Consider the following 19,339-nt stretch of genomic DNA (forward strand, 5'->3'; position numbering starts at 1 on the left):
CAAAGCCATCTCGCCCACTGAAGTTCCCTCCACGACCAAAGTTGTTAGTCCCACCAAAACCACCTCCACAACCACCACCGAAGTTTCCAGAACCACTTGGACCTCTTTGGCTGGATGAGGCACTAGCCAACTCTTGCTTAGATAGAGCTTTCCTTACTTCACAGCTCTGGCCATTCACAGTATGGGATTTTTGAAGGGCAGTCTTGTCTACTGAGTCATGGTCTCCAAACGTTACAAAAGCCAACCCTCTCTTTCTACCCCAGCCTGGGTCAGTCATGGTCTCAATCACTCCAAATTTCCTATACTGTTCAAAATAATCTCTTAGATGATGTTCTTCAGTGTCTTCTTTCATGACACCAACAAAAATCTTTTCCACAGGTAAGTGGGCACCAGGTCTTTGAGAATCCTCTCTTGAGACAGCCCTCTTTGGTTCCACAACTCTTCCATCCACCTTGTGTGACCTTGCCTTCGTTCATGGCTGCATCCACCTCCTCCACAGTGGCATAGGTGACAAAGCCAAAGCCTCTGGAGCACTTGGTGTCCAGATCTCTCACGACCATGCAGTCGGTAAGCATTCCCCATTGCTCAAGAGGGTTCCTCAGACTTTCATCGCTTGTTTCAAAGCTCAAACTTCCCATGAAGAGCTTCCGCAGCTGCTCAGGCTCTTTGGGAGACTCTTAGATGGGAGACTTTAATGATGCTTACTCGGCAGTGTCCATGAATAAAAAGCAGACTTTGGTATTCCGAACGTCTTAGTGTCCTTGGAAGCTTTAGCAGAAGTAGAGTCTATTAGATGGATTTCTTTTTCAGAACCATAAATGCCACAAATTACAAAGAACACTGAAGCTTATTTATCTAAATTTCTTTTTTTCAAAAAAAAAATAAATAAATAAATTTCTTTTTTTCTTAATATTTATTTATTTATTCTAGAGAGAGGGGGACAGAGAATCTCAAGCAGAGTACCCACTGAGCTCAGAGCCCGACGTGGGTTTCAGTCTCACAACCATGAGATCATGACCTGAGCTGAAATCAAGAGGTGGATGCTTGACCAAATGAGCCACCAAGGCACGCCTCTAAATTTCTTTTATGCTTATTTAGCTTTATGGATTTTGAAAAATAATTTTTGTATTTTGAAGGCTTATTAGAGTTACATTCATTGTGACAACTTTATTTTCTGATTTTTTTTTTTTAAAGATCTTCTTTTTTTAAGTAATTGCTACGCCCAACATGGGGCTTGAACTTACAACCCTGAGATCAAGAATTACACACTCCACCAACGGAGCCAGCCAGGAGTGCCTGTTGTTACAAGTTTAGTAAAGTATAACTGACACACAACAGCTACAAATATCTGAAGTGTGCATTTTAGTAAGCTTTGACATGCTATGCAGCCATTGCTACAATCAAGACAATAAATGTATTTATCACCCCCAAAACTTTCCTTGTGCCCCCTTATAATTTCTTCCTCTCCCCTCTCCTCCAGACAACCACTGAACCACACTGTGCCCTGCTTCTCTGCAATCACTAGTTTGCATTTTCCAAAATTCGATAGAAATAGAATCATCCAGCATATACTGGATTCTGTAACTCAGCGTCATTACGTTGAGAGTAATCCTCATTGCGTTATCAACAGTTACTTGTCAAATCGTATTCCGATGTTCAGATACCTGTTACAGTCTGTGTATCCAGTCACCCACTAAAGGGCGTGCAGCTTGTTTTAAATTTCAAATAATTAAATTTCATCTAATGTTTTTTGGAAGACAACAAAAGTCAACTGGAACAAAATAATTTTAATTAAAAATGTCTTATTGGGGTGCCTGGGTGACTCAGTTGGTTAAGAGTCTGCCTTCAGCTCAGGTCATGATCCCAGGGTCATGGGATGGGATGGGGCCCTGAGTCCGCCTCCCTGCTCAGCAGGGAGCCTGCTTCTCCCTTTCCCCCTGCTTGTGCTCTCTCTCTCTCTCTCTCAAATAAATAAATAAAATATTTTTAAATGTCTTATTAAAAATTTACAAATAAAATAAGTACAAACGAGGGGATCCCTGGGTGGCTCAGCGGTTTGGCGCCTGCCTTTGGCCCACAGCATGATCCTGGAGTCCGGGATTGAGTCCCACGTCGGGCTCCCTGCATGGAGCCTGCTTCTCCCTCTGCCTGTGTCTCTGCCTCTCTCTCTCTGTGTCTCTCAAGAATAAATTTTAAAGATCTTAAAAAATAATAATAAAATTAAAAATAAGTACAAAAGAAACATAATTGCACCATTGAAGTGTGGTTTTTTTAAGTTTCTATCATTGGTACTTTTAACATAGTTAACATTTCAAAGGGCACTAAAAGTGTACCCTGACTTTTGGGGCTCCCTTTATCTTTAATAAGTGCCCCTATGGGACTACTGTGGTTAGGTAGTTTTAGGAGACCCCAAGTCACAGTGCACGTAAGTCTCTCGGCAGAGCCAGTACCTGGCACACAGGTAACACTCCCTAAGCACTCCTTATTCCCACAGTACATGCTCCCTTGAGTGTTTGCCCTTAGTTCTGATTCTTTTCCTTGCCCTACACACACATACACACACATGCACGCACACACACGCACGCACACATGCATCCACATACACGCACATTGGAGGCTCTCCAACCCCAGGCTAAGTTGTGTCATCAAACTCCAGCTCAACTTCAGCACCAGTGAGACTCAGTGGCAGGAAATAGGAAGGTGGGAAGCAGGAGGTGGCTGGCAGGCTGTGGGAATCTCTGAGAAGCTTCCCAGTGGGAGGACAGGGATTCTCCTGGTGGTCTCTTTGTTTGTTTCCCAGAGCAGTCGGAGCCTTCACCTCCTGACCCTGTGGGAAGTACAAGCCGAGCCTGGGCTCTACCCAGGAGGGGTTGGAAGGAGAGCCCGGGCTGGAGGGAGCGTCAGATTCCAAGTCAGACAAGCCTGGCCCCTTTACCATCTCAGACTAGTCCCCCTCTCCAAGGGTGACGCCAGCCCTGCTCAGGTCACACAGCTCCTGCAAGGATCTGGAGCAGCAATGGAGGCAAGAGGATGGCATGAAGGCTCCTTCACATGAATCATGGTCATAAGAAGCCAGGAGCACTAAGGAGGCACTCTCTTGCTGATGCCAAGACATTAACATGCTAAGATGGGTGTCCTAAGCATTTATTGAGCATCTACTATGTACCCCCCCCCAAGTGCTCAGGACAGTGAGGTGAAAGAACTTGAAACCAGAGAAAGCTGGTGACCTATGGGGCTTATATCCTTTCAGTGGCCACTGGATCTCCCTGTCCTCGTCTTACCTCTGGGACCCCCAGTCCAGGGACTGGGTTAAACATATGCATTCAACAAATATGTACTGAGCACTTGTAGGTGTCAAGGTCTGTGCTAAACATAGGAGGTTCAGTGGTGAACTGGACAGAGAATCCAGCTTAAAGCCTGGTGCTGGAGGAGGGAAGAGACAAAAACTGAACAGTACCAGGAAAACAGGTTCATTTCTGCCCGTGAGAAAAATGAACACGGTGATGGGATCGACTACAGGAGGCCGACGGAGACGGGGTAAGTGGGGAAGGGCTTCTCTGTGCAAGCAGAGTAGCAAATGACTGTGTTGGGACATAGCAGTGTCCAGCCTCACTTCCAAAGCCAGAATAACTCAGGATCCATCAGAGCTTTTGCACTTGCTAGGGGTTCCTTCTTGACCAAGCTCTGAGCCACAGATTCTTCACCTGTAAAATGGGAGTAAATATCCCATCTGCTTCACAGGGGCAGGAGGGGTAAGTTAGACCATGCAAGCCCATTGTGGTAAGCACTTATGAACTAATAGATTATTTATAGCTCATCCCACGTGGGCCAGGTACCCGAAGTCTGTGGGCTGGTCCCCATGGAGTAGGACACTCCTGACTGAGTCTCTGTCTCCTAACAGATTCCAGAGTGTCTTCCTCTCATCCAGCATACAGCACGGGTCTCAAATTCATCTGTCTCGGGGGAGCCAGGCAAAGGGGTGTGATAAGTTAAGGAGTGATGGGGACCATGGCTCACTAGAGAACAAACCCTGCCAGGAAGAAGGCGGCTACTGTTCCGCACTAGGGAACATTTGCTATGTTGAGATGAGGGGAAAGATCTTTCCATTTCCCAAATGATGAAATAAACCATATCATTCAGGGGTGCCCTGCTGTCTCAGTTGGTAGATCATGTGACTCCTGATCTCAGGGTCATGAGTTCAAGCCCCCATATCAGGTGTAGAGATTACTCTTAAAAAATGCCAAACTAAAAAAAATAAAAAATAAAAATGCCAAACTATTTTATTCAAAATCTAAAGCATTTTTAGTGTTGATGATTTAAACAAAAACCTTTCAAAACAACTGTTGGGGGTAGACAAAACATGGCTATACGCCAAGGCCAGCTGCAGGCATGGTTTGCAACCTCCACTTACAGAGTGCCAAGCCCTCTGCTGAACACTCTGAAGAATGCAAAGCGAACCAGACAGTTGGCTTGCTGGTGGGAAACTCCTGAGGGCTTGAGGACCTCAACCCTCAATGAAGAGTGGCCCAGATCAGAGCCTGCAGCGGGAGAGAGCCCATGTAGGAAGCCTTTGTGGAAGAGGAGACCCTTGAGGGGTCTGGGTGACTGGTGCTTGAGCATCTGCCTTTGGCTCAGGTCGTGATCCCAGAGTCCTGGGATCAAGTCTCGCATCGGGCTCCCCACAGGGAGCCTGTTTCTCCCTCTGCCTGTGTCTCTGCCTCTCTGTGTCTCTCATGAAGAAATAAAATAAAATCTTCTTAAAAATTAAAAAAAAAAAAAAAAAAGAGAAGACCCTTGAGCTGGACATGGAAATAAATAGGAGTGTCTTGTGTGAATAAGGAAGGGGGAGAACTACCCTGGACAGAGGAAGAATGGCTTTGAACTTTGGGGGATGGGTAGGTGCTCCCCCGGGGCTGGTGCACATTTGGGGTACAGGGGCACTGTGGGGGGGAGGGCTGGGTCTCTCTCTCTCTGGATCACACGAGCCGCATGTGCTCGGCAGAGGCGCCTCGATGGTACTTCTCAGCTCTGGGTGTTGGCCTCCAAGATCCGCAGCGTTGGGATATTTACTACCATTTCTATTTTTCTTTTTTTTTAAGATTTTATTTATCCATTTGAGAGCGAACACAAGCAGGCTCCCTGCTGAACAGGGAGCCCGACGCAGAGCTGGACCCCAGGACCCTAGGATCATGACCTGAGCCGAAGGCAGACGCTTCATCGACTGAGCCACCCAGGTGCCTCTCTACTGTTCCTAGGACTGGGGTCATTCATGGGGGTTGAAGATCACAGCAAGCAACAGTCAGCTCTGACCCAGGGGCTGCAGCTTCAGGAGAAATGAATCGGGACCCATCCCTGCTTCTTGGGAGGCCACGGTCCAATGGCAGCCACCCAAGACTTTGGACGACGGCTCTATCACACTGTACTTAGAAGAGGCCCCTGCCACGTTGCCGGGGAGCTGGTGATAGGTCTGTGGAGGAAGGGAACTTTCAAGCTGTGTCTTGAGAGTTGAGTAGGAGTTCACTAGGGGGATACGATGGAAACATGCCTGTGGAAGAAGGAGCACATGAAACGCAGAGGTTTGCTGAGAAGCTGAAGACAGCCAGGGTCACACTGGGATAGGGGAGATGCTCATCAAATGTGTGCAGAACTGAGATGCCTTCCTGCCTTGCCCCCGAGACAGTCTAGCTCTTGCCCTTAAGCTGCTGTGGACGCGCTAGGAAAGGAGGTCCCTTCAAGGAACGAAGACACAGGGATGCCTGGGTGGCTCAGCGGTTGAGCGCCTGCCTTTGGTCCAGGCCGTGATCCTGGAGAGCTGGGATCGAATCTCACATCGGGCTCCCTGCATGAAGTCTGCTTCTCTTTCCACCTGTGTCTCTGCCTCTCTCTCTCTTTCTCTCTCTCAATCTGTGTGTCTCTCATGAATAAATAAATAAAATCTTGGGGGGAAAAAAAAGGAATGAAGACACAAATGGCCAGATGCTACAGGTACTATGTGCTTTACACACACTGACTACTTACAACATTCCTGTCAAGGAGATACTGTCCTTCACTTCCATTTTACAGATGAGGAAGTATGGTAAGTGGCTGGTGTAATGAGCCCAGGGAGTGACGGAGAAGGGTCCTGACTCTGGCTCCTGGCAGCCTGACCTCCCAGCTCCAGCACTTAACCATGCCACACACCGTTGCTCCCGTTGAGGGAGGGTCTGGGTCGGTCTGATGGAAAGCATTCAAGAACTTCAAGGGACTTTGCTCCCCACCCTCCAGCCAGCTGGGATGGCCCTGAAAGGTTATCTCGCAGGTCAGGTAATCTGTTGGTCAGTCCGTCTGGGGCAGGGGATGTGAGAAGGTGTCATTCCTCACCTGGAAAGAGGGCACTCGGGATCCTTCTTGCAGGCAATGGATCCTGGATGAACAAATACCCTTCAAAAGTAAGAAGGGTAGCAGCCTTGGTCCTGCAGAGGTGACAGAGATTCGATTTCTTCTAGGTGCCGGAGCTGCAGAAAGCGCAGTGATGGATGGGCTTTGACAGAGTCCCTCTTGCTGGTCAGAGAGTGATTCCAGGCCCCTACAGGGCTCTGGGCCAATACACATCAGAAGGAGCTCTGTCTGCAGCTCCCGGGCCCAGGAAAGGCAAGACTTTGAGAGTCGTTTAAGTCTTGGTACATGGTCACCCTCTCATCTGTGGGGAAGCAACAGGGCTAAAAGCACAGGTTTGGGTCATACGCAGACCTGCCCTTCACAAACTGGCTGTTCCCACTTGTAAATCTGTGGCCTTGAGCAAATTGCCTTGTTTCTTCCGTTTTCTCATCTCTGAAGTGGGCCTAACGATAAAATCAGTGCAGTGATGAACAGAGCACTTACTCAGTAAGTGTCAGCTATTTGTCATAATCGTCCATTTTAGCTAAGACATTTATTAAGCGCCTCCTGTGTGTTCCATGGTGCAAGGGACACAGGATGAATAAGCTTTATCCTGAATTTCAAGAAGCTTCTGGTCACCGTGAGAAGTAGAAATATCTTCTTTCTCGTTCCTTTCCATCCTGGTGGATAAGACCGCTCTGGGCTGAATGTCCCTGTTTAAACAGGGGCTATGAGGATCCGAGGTCACTTGGGGAGATCCAGGTTTGGGGGAGACTCTTGTACCTCTGGCTAGCTATCTGCACCTCCCCTGTGGTGCCATTCTTTGTTCTCAGGTCCTCATCAGGACTCCCATTGCACTAACCACAATCTGTCACTGTTTTTTACGTATATATTCACAACCTGGGTGAGGGTGCCTTCTGCCTCCGAGGAAAGGTTTGGTGCAAATGGCTGGGGCTGATGATCCCAAACCAGCAAGCCCCCAGGCTGGGGAAGTTGAAGGACAACCACGGAGCACCCATAATCATATCCCAACATGCATAAAGCTCTCCAAATACATCAGGTTTTAGAGTTTGTGAAGCACTTTGCCATTCGCTTCATACCCTGTATGGAGGGTGGTCTCCGCAGGAACACTTTACAGAAGAGGAAACTGAACCCAGAGAGGTGGCTTCCAAACTGCGCCTAGAACCCCAGCCCACCCAGGTTGGCAGAGTTGTCTGGTAAGGACCACCGGTCCCTTGTGAAATATGTGGATTACCAAGACCTGTCTCCAAATCCTAAATCTTAGAGGTCTGGATTGGGGCTCAGGAATCAATAGGTTTAACAAACACCCAAGGTGCTACTTATCTTGGGGCAAGTCCGGACACATTTCCATTCACTGATTTATTTACTTAGCTAAGATTTTTCGGGTCCAAACTAAAATGTGTACTGTGAGGAAAACTCGATGAACAAGGCAATCCCCACTTTAAGGAACTAACAATCTGCAGGCTGAACAGATCGTCCAGGTCCCATGGCCCTCTGGGGTGTGCAGCCCAGGTCTCTTCTAGGGGAGGCCCCTTCCTGCTGGGTGGGCCTGCCCCACCCTGCCTCCCCTACCCCAAGTCTGCAGCTCCAGGCTGAGCCTGCTGGGCCCGCTTCCCCTGTCTCCACCAGCTCTGGGCTGAGCCTTGGTTCTTCGGAGCTGGAGCAACCTGTGGAAGGAGGCGAGGTGGGCCCAGCACCTAGCATTTCAGCAAAGGCCAGCCAGCTGTTCATGTACCTGGAGAGGCTAAGAAAGGACAGGAGGCAGGAGGAGGCCTCCTGTGTTGAGGGTAACAGCTCGGGCCTGACAAGGGGCAGGGATTTCTATTTCTTTAAAGGTAATTCCAGCTCTGATCTGACTGCACCTGGAAAGGGAGCCAGACAAGGATCAGTCCTGTGCAGGTGAGGAAAGCAGGGCACCCAGCAAAGGGAATGAGAGTTCTGGGCTGAAACCCGGGTCTCCCGGGAGGGGGAACTGCCAGGACAGGCAGGGACGGCAGGGCACGGACATTACAGGTGACACCTTTATGAGTGGGGAGGGTGCACCTGGCCGACTGGGGGCGGGGGGGGGGGGGAGCATCGCAGGCCAATGTGGGGAGAGCCTCCAGGATGGGCCACCACTCTCTACCTGCTCCTGTTGAGCCAGACACCGGCTCGGAGCCTGGAGACACAGGGCGTGGCAGGGATCCGAGGCAAGGCAGGGCCAGGGCGAGGAAGCCACAATTCGGACCTGAGAGTTGCAGGCGGACAGGCTTGCTGTGCGGCAGAAACGAGGCCCTCGGTACCTAGAGCAGCCGCGCCAGGGTCCCGAGCTTGGCCGGCTCAGGTCCAGCCCGCCCCCAGCAGGTGGTCTCCCTGGGGGCCTCCCCCCACCCCCGGGTGGAGGGAGGTATAGGATCTCGAGGCCTTCCCGGGGAGGGAGGGAGGGAGGGAGGAGGCGGGGCGGCAGCGAGGGCCCGGGATATAAGGGGCGGAGGCCGCTTCCAGGCCCCGCCAGCCCAGCATGCACGCCCCCCGGCTGCCCCTGTTCCTGCTGCACGCCTGCTGGGCCCTGCTCCAGGCGGGCGCCACGACGGTGGCCCCGGTGCCGCTGCGGACGCGGGTGCAGCCCTCGTCGCCGTCCCCTCTCGCCTACATGCTGAGCCTCTACCGCGACCCGCTGCCCCGGGCTGACATCATCCGCAGCCTGCAGGCGCAAGGTAGGGCCGGGCCCCGCGGCCTCCGCAAGGGCGCGGGAAGGGCTGGGGCCGCGGGGCCGCGGGGCCGGGCGCGGGCCGGGCGCGGGCTGGGCGCGCGGGGCCCCAGGGCGCAGCGGCCGGCGGCGGCGGGGGCGGCCCGGGGGGCCCAGGGCGTTGCGCGGTGCTTGGGGGCGCAGAGCGCGGTGCGGGAGCGTGGGAGGCCGACTGCGCCGCGGGACGCCGCGGGCCTCCTCGCCCACCGGAGCTCCGGGCTGCACGGGGCGCGCCTCCCGCGGCGGGACCCCGGGGCCGCCCTAGAGACTGGCGAGCGCTGGGGGCCCCAGCACGGCCGCGCGCGGCGCGAAACCGCGCGGAGCGGTCAATGGGCGCTATCACCGCCGCGTACATTTTGTCGATTTCTTTTGTTTTTCGCGCCTGTGGGTGACAGCGCGAGGGAGTCTGGCGCTGGCAGCGCCCGGGCTGGCCGCGAGCCCCGAAACCCAGCAGGGGCGCGTCCCGTGAGGTCGGGGCTCGGAGATGGGGTGCCCCGAGGTCGGAAACTGAGGCGGGCCTGGGAACCCCGCCCAGGCTGGGAAGGCGTCCGCGTCCCCGGGTTTGGATGGAGGGACCCCTCCGCGACCCCCGGGGCCCCGGAGCGTCACCCTCGGAAGCGGGGCGGGCGGCGCGTTCCCGCGTCGGGCGCCGCGGGCAGGTGGGTGCTGGGCTGAGGGCGCGCTCCTGCGGGGTCCCCTTGCCCCCTGCAATCCACATCCTGACGTCTGGGGTCGGGCCGACCCCTGCCGCCCTGCGCCGGCCTGCGCCTCCCTCCGCGGCTGGGGCCAGACGGCCCGCCCCACGCTGGGGCGCAATCCACATCCGATAATCGGACCTAATTGGCCACCCGCCAGCCCCTTGTGGGCTGGGGCTGGGGCTCCCAGCTCCCGCGCCGGCCACGTCTGGGGTCAGACAGCTGATGACCCTCTCCGGAGGGGTCATCTGGGGACCAGACGGACGAGGGACATCCGAGGGGCTAGCGGGCTTGCAGTTACGGGAGCGCTCTGCTCAGGCCCTGCATCCAGAACGCTGGGCGCGGGGAGTGGGCTGGACAGAGGGGCCGGGGTGCCGTGCGCTTTTTCGGTTCATTCGTCCTTCTGGAGAGTTCCAGAAGGTTTGTGGGGGGGGGGTTGAGAATCTGGGAGACTGGAAAGAGGGGTGCTGGTCCTTCCAAGCCTGCTTCCCAATTCCTGGTGCCCCCCACCTTGTATATCAGTTGACTTCTCTAGTTTCCCCTTCTGTCAAATAGGGGGCTGGCTTTCTGCCTCATTTGTGTGTACAGGTGGTAAAATACAGGACAGAACCACCAACTCACCTTTTCTCAGTTTGTGCAGCGGCGTTAAGTACATTCAGTGCTGTGAATGGGCTTCATTTTTTTAAAAGCAGCAGGAAGAGCCTGCCTGGAGGGACACGGGTGGAGAAGGGATGTCCCAGACGCTCCTTTCCCTCGTGGGTTTATCTGTTCGCCTCTATCTGTTCGCCTCGGGAGGAAAGCGGGACGTGGGTGTTGGAGTCTAACCAAAGTGGGTTTGCATCTGCTTGTCCTCGTTGAGGGCTCACCTTGGGTTTTTAGAAAACCTTCAGTTTTCTCACCTGCAAAATGGTAATAGCGGTGGTGAGGATTGCAGGCTCGGCCGGAAGCAGTTAGTGGCGATTATCCTCATCCTAAACGTATCCTATGTTTATAATAACGTAGAGCAGGGATCCCTGGGTGGCGCAGCGGTTTGGCGCCTGCCTTTGGCCCAGGGCACGATCCTGGAGACCCGGGATCGAATCCCACATCAGGCTCCCGGTGCATGGAGCCTGCTTCTCCCTCTGCCTGTGTCTCTGCCTCTCTCTCTCTCTCTGTGACTATCATAAATAAATAAAAATTAAAAAAAAAATAACGTAGAGCAGACACTTAGTGTCTTACGCCCTCCTTTCCTGCAGAGCCCCAAGTCGTCACTCAGCCTCAGCACCCTGTCTGAGGGGAGGGAACCCAAGGGCATGGGCCCAACCACTTTCTTCTTTAGAATTGGATGTGGGTGGGTGCCTGAGTAGCTCAGCGGTTGAGCGTCTACCTTGGGCTCAGGTCGTGATCCCGGGGTCCTGGGATCGAGTCCCATATCAGGCTCCTGGCACAGAGCCCACTTCTCCCTCTGCCTATGTCTCTGCCTCTCTATGTGTCTTTCATGAATAAATAAGTAAAATCTTAAAAAACAAAAAAGAAAGAACCAGACATGGGTCAAGATCTCACTGGGGCTGACTCCGTTGAGTCCATGGACAGGTTTCAGGGTGTCTGTGAACCCTCTCCGGAGACCAAGCCCTAAGAAAATTTGTTGTACAGGTAGGAGCATTCTTAGCATGTATCGGGCATCAGTGACCCCCAAGGGATGAAGGCACCCTGTCCTAACAAGAACCAGAGCCGGACCTAAGAGAACCCAGCAGCATTATTTCCCAAGGAGCCCTTGGCTGGGGGTGGGGTCATGAAGGCAAAGACTCTTCCCACCCTGGGAAGGAGCCCTCCGTACACATTGTCCATCCCGGTAACAGATGACTCTGCTCCTCTATCCAGGTCCCTCACTACCTATCTGGATACCTTCATTTCTTTCTTTCTTTCTTTCTTTCTTTCTTTCTTTCTTTCTTTCTTCTTACTTTCTTCTTTTTTTAAAGATTTTATTTATTTATTTGACAGAGAGCACAAGCAGGGGGAGCAGCAGGCAGAGGGAGAGGGAGAAGCAGGATCCCTGCTGAGCAGGGTTGGATCCCAGGACCCTGGGACCATGACCTGAGCTGAGGGCAGATGCTTCACCGACTGAGCAACCCAGGGGCCCCCGGACACCTTCATTTCTACCTTGGACGTCGGCAATAATAAGGAAGTGGTTGATGACAGCCAACGTGTTGTACTTTGGTTGTGCTGGTCAAGACACTTTCCACATGCTATCTCAGTAAATCCTAACACTCCTGGGAGCTGGATGCTGTCACTATCTCCCTTTTACAGAGAGGGAAACTGAGGCCCAGAGGAGGCAAGTAACCTGCCCAACGTTAAACAGCAAGTGGCAGAATTTGAAGATCACAGGAGGCACCAGAGCCCTTGCTCTGAGCCACGGAGCCAGAACGCCTTCCTCTAAAAGGCCATTTGTGGATGCTTGAGATAAAAAGTCTTTAACTCCTGGCCAGGACACGCTGCAGGTCCCTCCTAACCCCCAGCTGGCTCGGGTGCTGCAGTGGGCCATGGGGAATGCTGGGCTCCTCCCCACACCTCTGGGGAGAGTTGCTAGCCAGGGCCCGGTTATTGCCCCCTGCAGGTGCTAATGAGGAGGGAAGTGGAAATTAAGTGAAGAAGAGCAGCTGGAGGTGGGCTGGGAGAAGCGGCCAGCAGGCTGAAGCTGGGAACGGTCTTGTCGTGCAGGGTGGATTTCTCGGAGAAATTCACTTACCACCTGACCAAAGATGCTCTATGAGACAATTAAAACAACAAAAAAATGGGGGCTGCCTGGGTGGCTCAGTGGTTGAGCACCTGCCTTTGGCTTAGGTCGTGATCCCGGGGTCCTGGGATGGAGTCCCGTATCGGCCTCGCACACAGCCTATTTCTCCCTCTGCCCATGTCTCTGCCTCTCTCTCTCTCTCTCTCTCTCTCTCTCTCTCTCTCTCTGTCTCTCCTGAATAAATAAATAAATAAAAATCTTAAAAAAAAAAAAAGAAAGAAAGAAAGAAACTGTCACATGGTCTTCCCAGAGTGGACCTAAATCAGAGCTCAGTTAGTATTTTTATTCTAAGGGATCATCTAAGGGACTTTTCTTTAGCAACAAACCTTCAAGCCTCTTTATTTCCATGAGGGCTTAGGATAATGCAAGGAGGGTAGGGCATGACCATTCCCATTGCAAAGAAGAGGAAACTGGGTTTGAAAAAAGTTAAAGGTCACTTTTAGGTGAGCTGAAAATCCACAAATACATGCTATTCCCAGACGGTGGACTAAATTAGTCCAGGACTAAAATGAATGGAATGTGCTTCCCCATTCCTTTTCATCCAGTTTGGATTGAGTTGTCTTGGGGTTGGAGGGGGGATGTGGAACAGGGCTGGGGGCTGTGTGTGCACTTGAGGTGTCTGCTGCAGGTGTGGGAATGCCCGGGCCAGGGCAGGGATGAGGGGCTGGGAGGGTGGTGCTAAGCACTCTGCAGGTAGATGAGAAAGCCCGCTGGGTGGAAAACTGCCAGGTCCGTGCAGAGTCGTGCTTAGAATGCCCGTAGAAGCCTGTGTGTAAGGCTGTCCAAGACTCCCGAAGTTTCTGCCTCTGCCTTGAGGAATGGGTGGAGGAGAGGGTGGCCAGTCTTTGGCTTCTGTTTCATGTGCGTCCCTGAGCGCGCCGAGGCTTGCCCTTGCAGGATAGGCATACCAACTTCATGTACCCGTGAAATAGGTCTCTTTCCGGTGAGAGAATGGAGTCTGGGAAGGTGACTTGCTCAGGGTCACGGGGTGAGGGGAAGCTCAGGGTTTGGCCTTAGAGCAGAGAGAATTCATCCAGCTTCTACTATTTGTTCTCTGGCCGCGGAGTGCCTTGGAGGGAGGAGCCCAACCGTGATCTGGAGTTTGGGCTTTGAGGTTGGGCAAATCCAGGTTAATTCTTGGCCCTGGCACCTTGTGCAAGTGGTTTAACCTCTCTGAGTCTCACCTGAAATTGGACTAAAAAGGACTCAGCGATGCCAACTCCTAGGATTGGGGTGGGGATGCAGAGGAGGCCTGTTAGGTGAAGGCTCCAATAGGAGCCCTGGGGGTTGTTACGAGGATGAGGCCGCAGGGGGCCCCCACTCACCCTGCCCTTCTCCATCTTTCCCCACCCAGATGTGGAGGTGGACGGACACAACTGGACCTTTGCTTTTGACTTCTCCTTCCTGAGCCAAGTGGAAGATCTGGTGTGGGCTGAGCTCCGGCTGCAGCTGTCCAGCCCCGTGGCCCTTCCCCCCGGCGTGCTCCTCTCCATCGAGATTTTCCACCAGCTCAAGCCAGATGCGGAGCAGGACCCGGCTGCCTGCCAGGAACGTCTTCGGATGGACCTGTTCACTGTCCCTCTGTCCCACGTCACCTTTTCCTCGGGCAGCATGGTCCTGGAGGTGACCGGGCCACTCTCCAAGTGGCTGAAGCACCCTGGGGAGCTGGAGGCGCAGATGTCCAGCGTGGCTGGAGGGTGTCCGCAGCGGCCTCCCATGCCACCTGTCACCAGCGTGCTCCTCGTGCTCTACTCCAACCTGTCGCCGGAGCAGAGGCGGCTGGGCGGCTCCACCTTGCTGTGGGAGGCAGAGAGCTCCTGGCGGGCCCGGGAGGGACAGCTGTCCTCGGAGAGGCGCCGGAGGCACCGGCGCCACCATGTGCCCGACAGAAGCCAGCTGTGCCGGAAGGTCAAGTTCCAGGTGGACTTCAACCTCATTGGATGGGGCTCCTGGATCATCTACCCCAAGCAGTACAATGCCTATCGCTGCGAGGGGGAGTGTCCTAACCCCGTGGGGGAGGAGTTCCATCCGACCAACCACGCATACATCCAGGTGCCGAGCCCTGCCGAGGGGAGGGGAGGCCATGGGCTGCTGGATGGGGAGGTGGGGGGACAGGACGCCAGCGTGGCTCGTAAATCACGTGGTCCATTCATTCACTGTTATTCGGGTGCCAGTTCCTATCCTGGTTCCTATCCTGTACTGTAGTGATGACCTGTGACAGATCCTCTGAGGGCCTACGTGGAGTGCTGCCCCCGTTGGGTCACCTTGAACGCCTTGCTTCCTTAGGATGTCCTCCATAAAGTTAGGGGTGGAAGGTGTAGCCTAGAAGGCCGCTGCTTCCCCTCAGCTCTGACTTCGAGGAAAGGAAGGTCGGAACCCGGACTTGGGGAATAAAGCAGGCTTCGATTCCTGCGTGTTAGCCGGTGACGCTGACCAAGTTGCTCATTCTCTCTGAGCCTGACTTTTCCCACCTGCGAGAGGGGGGTGGCCGTGTCAGATTTCACAGGAATGTTGTAGGCTTAAATGAGGTGCTAGGTGTACCTAGAGCACGTGTATGCTGGCAGGGGTCTGGCATGTCTGATGTTGCATTATCGTTACTAAAAGTGCGTGATTCACTGATGGAATGGGGGCCCCATTAATGGGGCCATGGTTGGGATAACACTGTTCCAGCCGCTGTACTCCTGCTGCCTAAAACGGGAGTTGGACACGGTTTTGTAGGAGAGAAGGCCCACCAGGTGCCACTAATCAGCCTAAGGTCTGGAAGGTGGTGGAGGGGAGCAAAGGGAGAATGAGAAGGAGGGAGCAGGGAATACAGCCCAAAGCGGTGGCCCTGGTATTGGGGTACAGAGGCTCTGGGGAGCATGTGAGCTGAGCTGATGCAAGGAAAACACCAGAGGAGCCAGAGCCCTGTAGGACCTTTCCTGGGCAAAGGCCTGAGCTTCTCCTGGGACTTCTGCTCCACCCACCTACCTGCTGCATGATCAAGGGGCCCCCCAGAGACCCAGAGAGTCCCAACTAGCAGCTCTTTTCAGCATCTGAAAAGACCTCACTGGACCACAGGGACGGGGCCCGGTTCCAGAGTGCCAAGGGATTGTTACCTTTTCTCTTATTGACTCTATTTGCCTTTCTCTGGCAACAAAGGAAATCCCACAAGAATTTCCGCATGACTCTCTTCTGCTTCATGTTTCTGGAACTAAACCAGGAGTTTCTTGGAATTGGTATGCACTCTAGACTAGAACAATAGGAGGACATGTAAGCTTGCTACTGCTCTACCCAGATACAGCTTTTAGAATCTTCTGTTTAGCTCCTTTTTTTTTTTTCTTTAAACAGCCTGTGAAGTTACTTTATGTGTTAAGTAGATGATATGTTGGCAGGCTGATTTTCTTTATGAGAACAATTTTCTTCTATTTTTGTACCCAGATTTTAACTGACTTTTCTCCCCCCCGCAGAGTCTGCTAAAGCGATACCAGCCCCACCGAGTCCCTTCCACCTGCTGTGCCCCCGTGAAGACCAAGCCCCTGAGCATGCTGTATGTGGACAATGGCAGAGTCCTCCTGGACCATCATAAAGACATGATTGTGGAAGAATGTGGGTGCCTTTGAGGCAATCCTGGCGGGGGGGCTGGATTTGCCTGTACCCTGGGAAGTTGGGAAGGTCCTAGAAGACACGATAACCATCGAATGCAATGAGGAGAACCAGAGGGGGAGAGCTTGCTCTGTCTGCCAGGGCTGTGGAGGAAGGGCAGCTCTGCAAAGGCAAGCTCTGTGGAGTCTGGCAAACACGGAGGCTGCTGTCAGGAGAGAGGGAGGCAAGCCTGTGAGGCAGGCTTGTTGGTTTTCTCTTTACTGAAGAGACAGTGGTGAGTAAAAGCACTGGCGCAAGGGTTCTTGACTTTTTAACCTATGAACCCGCAGAAATCAGAAGCAAACATTGGGGCATATGTGCATTTATCTGTGAGGTGGGACAGGTTATCCGTAACCTTCATGTATTCTCAAAAGTGGTCCTTGACCACCCTCTCCCCTCCGCCAAGATTACATTCACTGTGTTAAATGAAAAACGGTTGGCCACTGTCATGTCCGGCTGGTTCAGGGAAGCCCCCACATCTCCCGGACTGGCCAGGGGCAATGGGCTGGCCTTGTCCAGAGGCTCCCCGGAGTGGGTCTCTGCTAATGAGTCGCACGAACAATAAAGACATTGTGAAGTCCTCCTAGGCCAGCTGGTGCCTTTGAAGGGAGAAGCAGGAACTCGTCCAGAGGACTGGCCACGTGGGTCTGCAGGAGTGGAGGCCTCGGACATCCCCGCCGTCAGCCCGCTTGGGCAGACACAATCCGAGTCTATTAAAGTTGGTGACAGTTCACCCCAGTGTCTCGTGTGTGCTGTTAATGAGGCCCCCGTGCCTCCCGTCCAGTGGGGGTGAGGCATCCTGAGACTTGGGTTATGGTCACGGCTGAGCCGCTGAGAAGCTGGGTGACCTCAGGTGAGTCATTCCTCACTCGGGCCCCTCCTGTAAAGTCAAAGTGAGTGGATCCTGACACGCCCCTATAAAAAGTCTGTGAGCAGGACCCCAAGAGCCGCAGGCCCTACGTCATGGGCTGTGCTCTGGGCCTTGTCCCCGTCACCCTGCACAGCTGAGGAAGGCTGCTAAGCCTCAGGCCTGCCGTACCCCCTCTATCGAACCTTCACCAGCTCTTCTGTTGCTCAGGGTGCAAAGTCTGGCTTATTTTCGGGTTCCACCTGACAGCACAGCAGAAAGAACCCCAGCTTTCTTGTGGGACGCTCTGCTACCAAAACACCTGAGCACGGCTTTGCCCCCTGGATGAAAAGACCCCGAAGGCAGTCATTCTGTTTCTCTCTTTCAGCTGACCTCATTGAGCGTCGCCAGGACAGGGGCCATCTTTGTCTGGCAGCGCCAGGGGGCCATTCCCCCGGGAACGAAGCCTATGGTAGTTCTGCCCCTGCCTCCCCGGGAAGCCGGCCAACCCGTGCTCCAGGCTGAGGAAACCGATCTCCATCATGTGGGAACCTCTCCTGACTTTAGATGTGACTCGATTGCAGCCTCGGTTGAGACAAGGTAGTAATCCAGGCCTAGGCAGAGGTTGGAGAGGCTGGAGCCCGGCCTAGGCTTGAGAAACCTCAATGCCCTGATTCAGCAACCAAGTGGATCCAGCCGCTCCTTTCTTGGGGTGGAAATAGACCTGCCCAGACCACAATTCCAAATCCCCATAGGATTCTGCATCTGACTCAGCTCTGAAAACACCAGAGCTGGGGAGTCCCTGTGAGGGCAGCTTCGCATCCCGTCTATTTCCCTCAGTGAGACCCCGCAGAGGCCCAGGGCCCGACCGCACAGCTGGGAGGGGTTGGGTCAGGAACTCGGCTCTGGTCCCTGGAGCCCCAGGGGCGCCGGCCTTAATAGCACCTGGAGGTTTCTGCTCCCCTACTTTTGGTCAAGGCCTAGCCTTTGGAACCAAACATTTGGACCCAATTCCACTACCACATGGAAATTCTGGGAAGTGAAAATCCCACCCCGGGGCTTTAGAGCGTCTTCCTTACTAAATCGGTGCCCAACATTTCTTCTGTGACTAGGGCCAAGAAAGAGAAAGTTCAAGCTACTTGTGGCCACGGCTTGTGGGAGAGTTTACAGTTGGCAGCTCCACTGCCCTATGAGAACAAAGCTCCCTGAGAGGCAGCGCTTCCTATCAGCAGGCGGGGTCCAAGGAGTGGAACTTTGCTTTGCTGACTGACCCCTGCTGAGAGCTGTGGGTCTTCCACGGCGTCTGGGGCCAAGCCTAGCCACGCAGCTTCTTGCTCTGGGCCCCCTGGGCCGGGCAGGCTCCATAACCCAGGGGAAACTCTGCTCCTTTCCTCTGAGAACGAGGTCAGGCCCTAACCTGGGGGAAACCCTGCTCCTTTCCTCTGAGAACGAGGTCGGGCCCTAACCTGGGGGCCCAGGAGGGGCTCTCCCAGAACTTGCTCTCAAGGCAAAGCCCCACCGTACTTAGAGCTGCGCCAAGCCAGTGGCTGAGTGGGGACAGCCTTGCTGTCCTTGGCTGGGCAGTACCTGGAGAGGAGACAGGACTGGAAGGAGAGAAGCAGAAACACGGGCTACACGGGTGGTGGGAGGCCTGTGCCTCCATCCTCAGCCTCCCCATATCCTGCCCTGCCCCATCCTACCTGCCTCTGTGCAGAGTAAAGGACGATGAAGTGCTAGTGGAAAGATTCCTTAGTCCTTCCAAAGGTCCCAGGCTGGCTGGGGCCGCAGTCTGCAAGCCCACTCCACGCCCAAACTTGCTCACTCCCGAGGGAAAGGAGGCCCAACCGGCCGACCTCTGGCTGCCATGCCAGCCAGGCTGTGCTCCAGTCCTTTCTTGAACTCTTCGTGCCAGGCCCGGGGCTAAGCGCCTTCCGTGAGCCGAGCCCAGCCTCACAGCCACCTGGGAACGGGTAGTCCTTAATCCCAGGCTACCCTAGAGAACCCTGGTGGAAGGAATGTGGCCTCGGAGCCACTCAGCCGGTCTTCAAGGCTGGCTCACTCTGAAGCCAGACAACCAAACCTCGACGCTGTCCTTGTAGGGAAAACGTTTCAAGTCCACTTTTACTCTGTGGACCTGTTGGCAGCTCAAACAGGGCAGGATTCTCGTCCTCAGTATTAATACGTGAGACTCACTGGATTCGTAATAGCAGTCGGATGCTCCCGCAGCTCCAGGAGTTCAGGACCTCGGGCGGGATGCATTTCTGACAAGTGCCCCTGGGAATGCAGGCAGCCCC

General features: G+C 53.9%; 1 protein-coding gene across 1 annotated transcript; it reads left to right on the forward strand.

The window, feature by feature from the left end:
* The first annotated feature begins 8,878 nt into the window (after positions 1–8,878).
* Positions 8,879–16,911, forward strand: NODAL (nodal growth differentiation factor). The gene is made up of 3 exons (XM_041749819.1): positions 8,879–9,074; positions 13,929–14,626; positions 16,024–16,911. The coding sequence occupies exons 1-3, from the start codon at positions 8,879–8,881 to the stop codon at positions 16,174–16,176; spliced, it is 1,047 nt and encodes a 348-aa protein (XP_041605753.1). The 3' UTR covers positions 16,177–16,911.
* Positions 16,912–19,339: the final 2,428 nt, after the last annotated feature.

This window comes from Vulpes lagopus, chromosome 3 (assembly GCF_018345385.1).
Source record: "Vulpes lagopus strain Blue_001 chromosome 3, ASM1834538v1, whole genome shotgun sequence".
NCBI classification, from domain to species: domain Eukaryota; kingdom Metazoa; phylum Chordata; class Mammalia; order Carnivora; family Canidae; genus Vulpes; species Vulpes lagopus.

What these genes read in the sequence shown, in the direction of transcription:
- NODAL (XM_041749819.1), top strand. Translation starts at nt 8,879, where the DNA reads ATGCACGCCCCCCGGCTGCCCCTGTTCCTGCTGCACGCCTGCTGGGCC. An exon ending in CCGCAGCCTGCAGGCGCAAG is followed by an intron (nt 9,075 to 13,928) that starts GTAGGGCCGGGC and finishes TTCCCCACCCAG; the next exon opens with ATGTGGAGGTGGACGGACAC. An exon ending in CCAACCACGCATACATCCAG is followed by an intron (nt 14,627 to 16,023) that starts GTGCCGAGCCCT and finishes TCCCCCCCGCAG; the next exon opens with AGTCTGCTAAAGCGATACCA.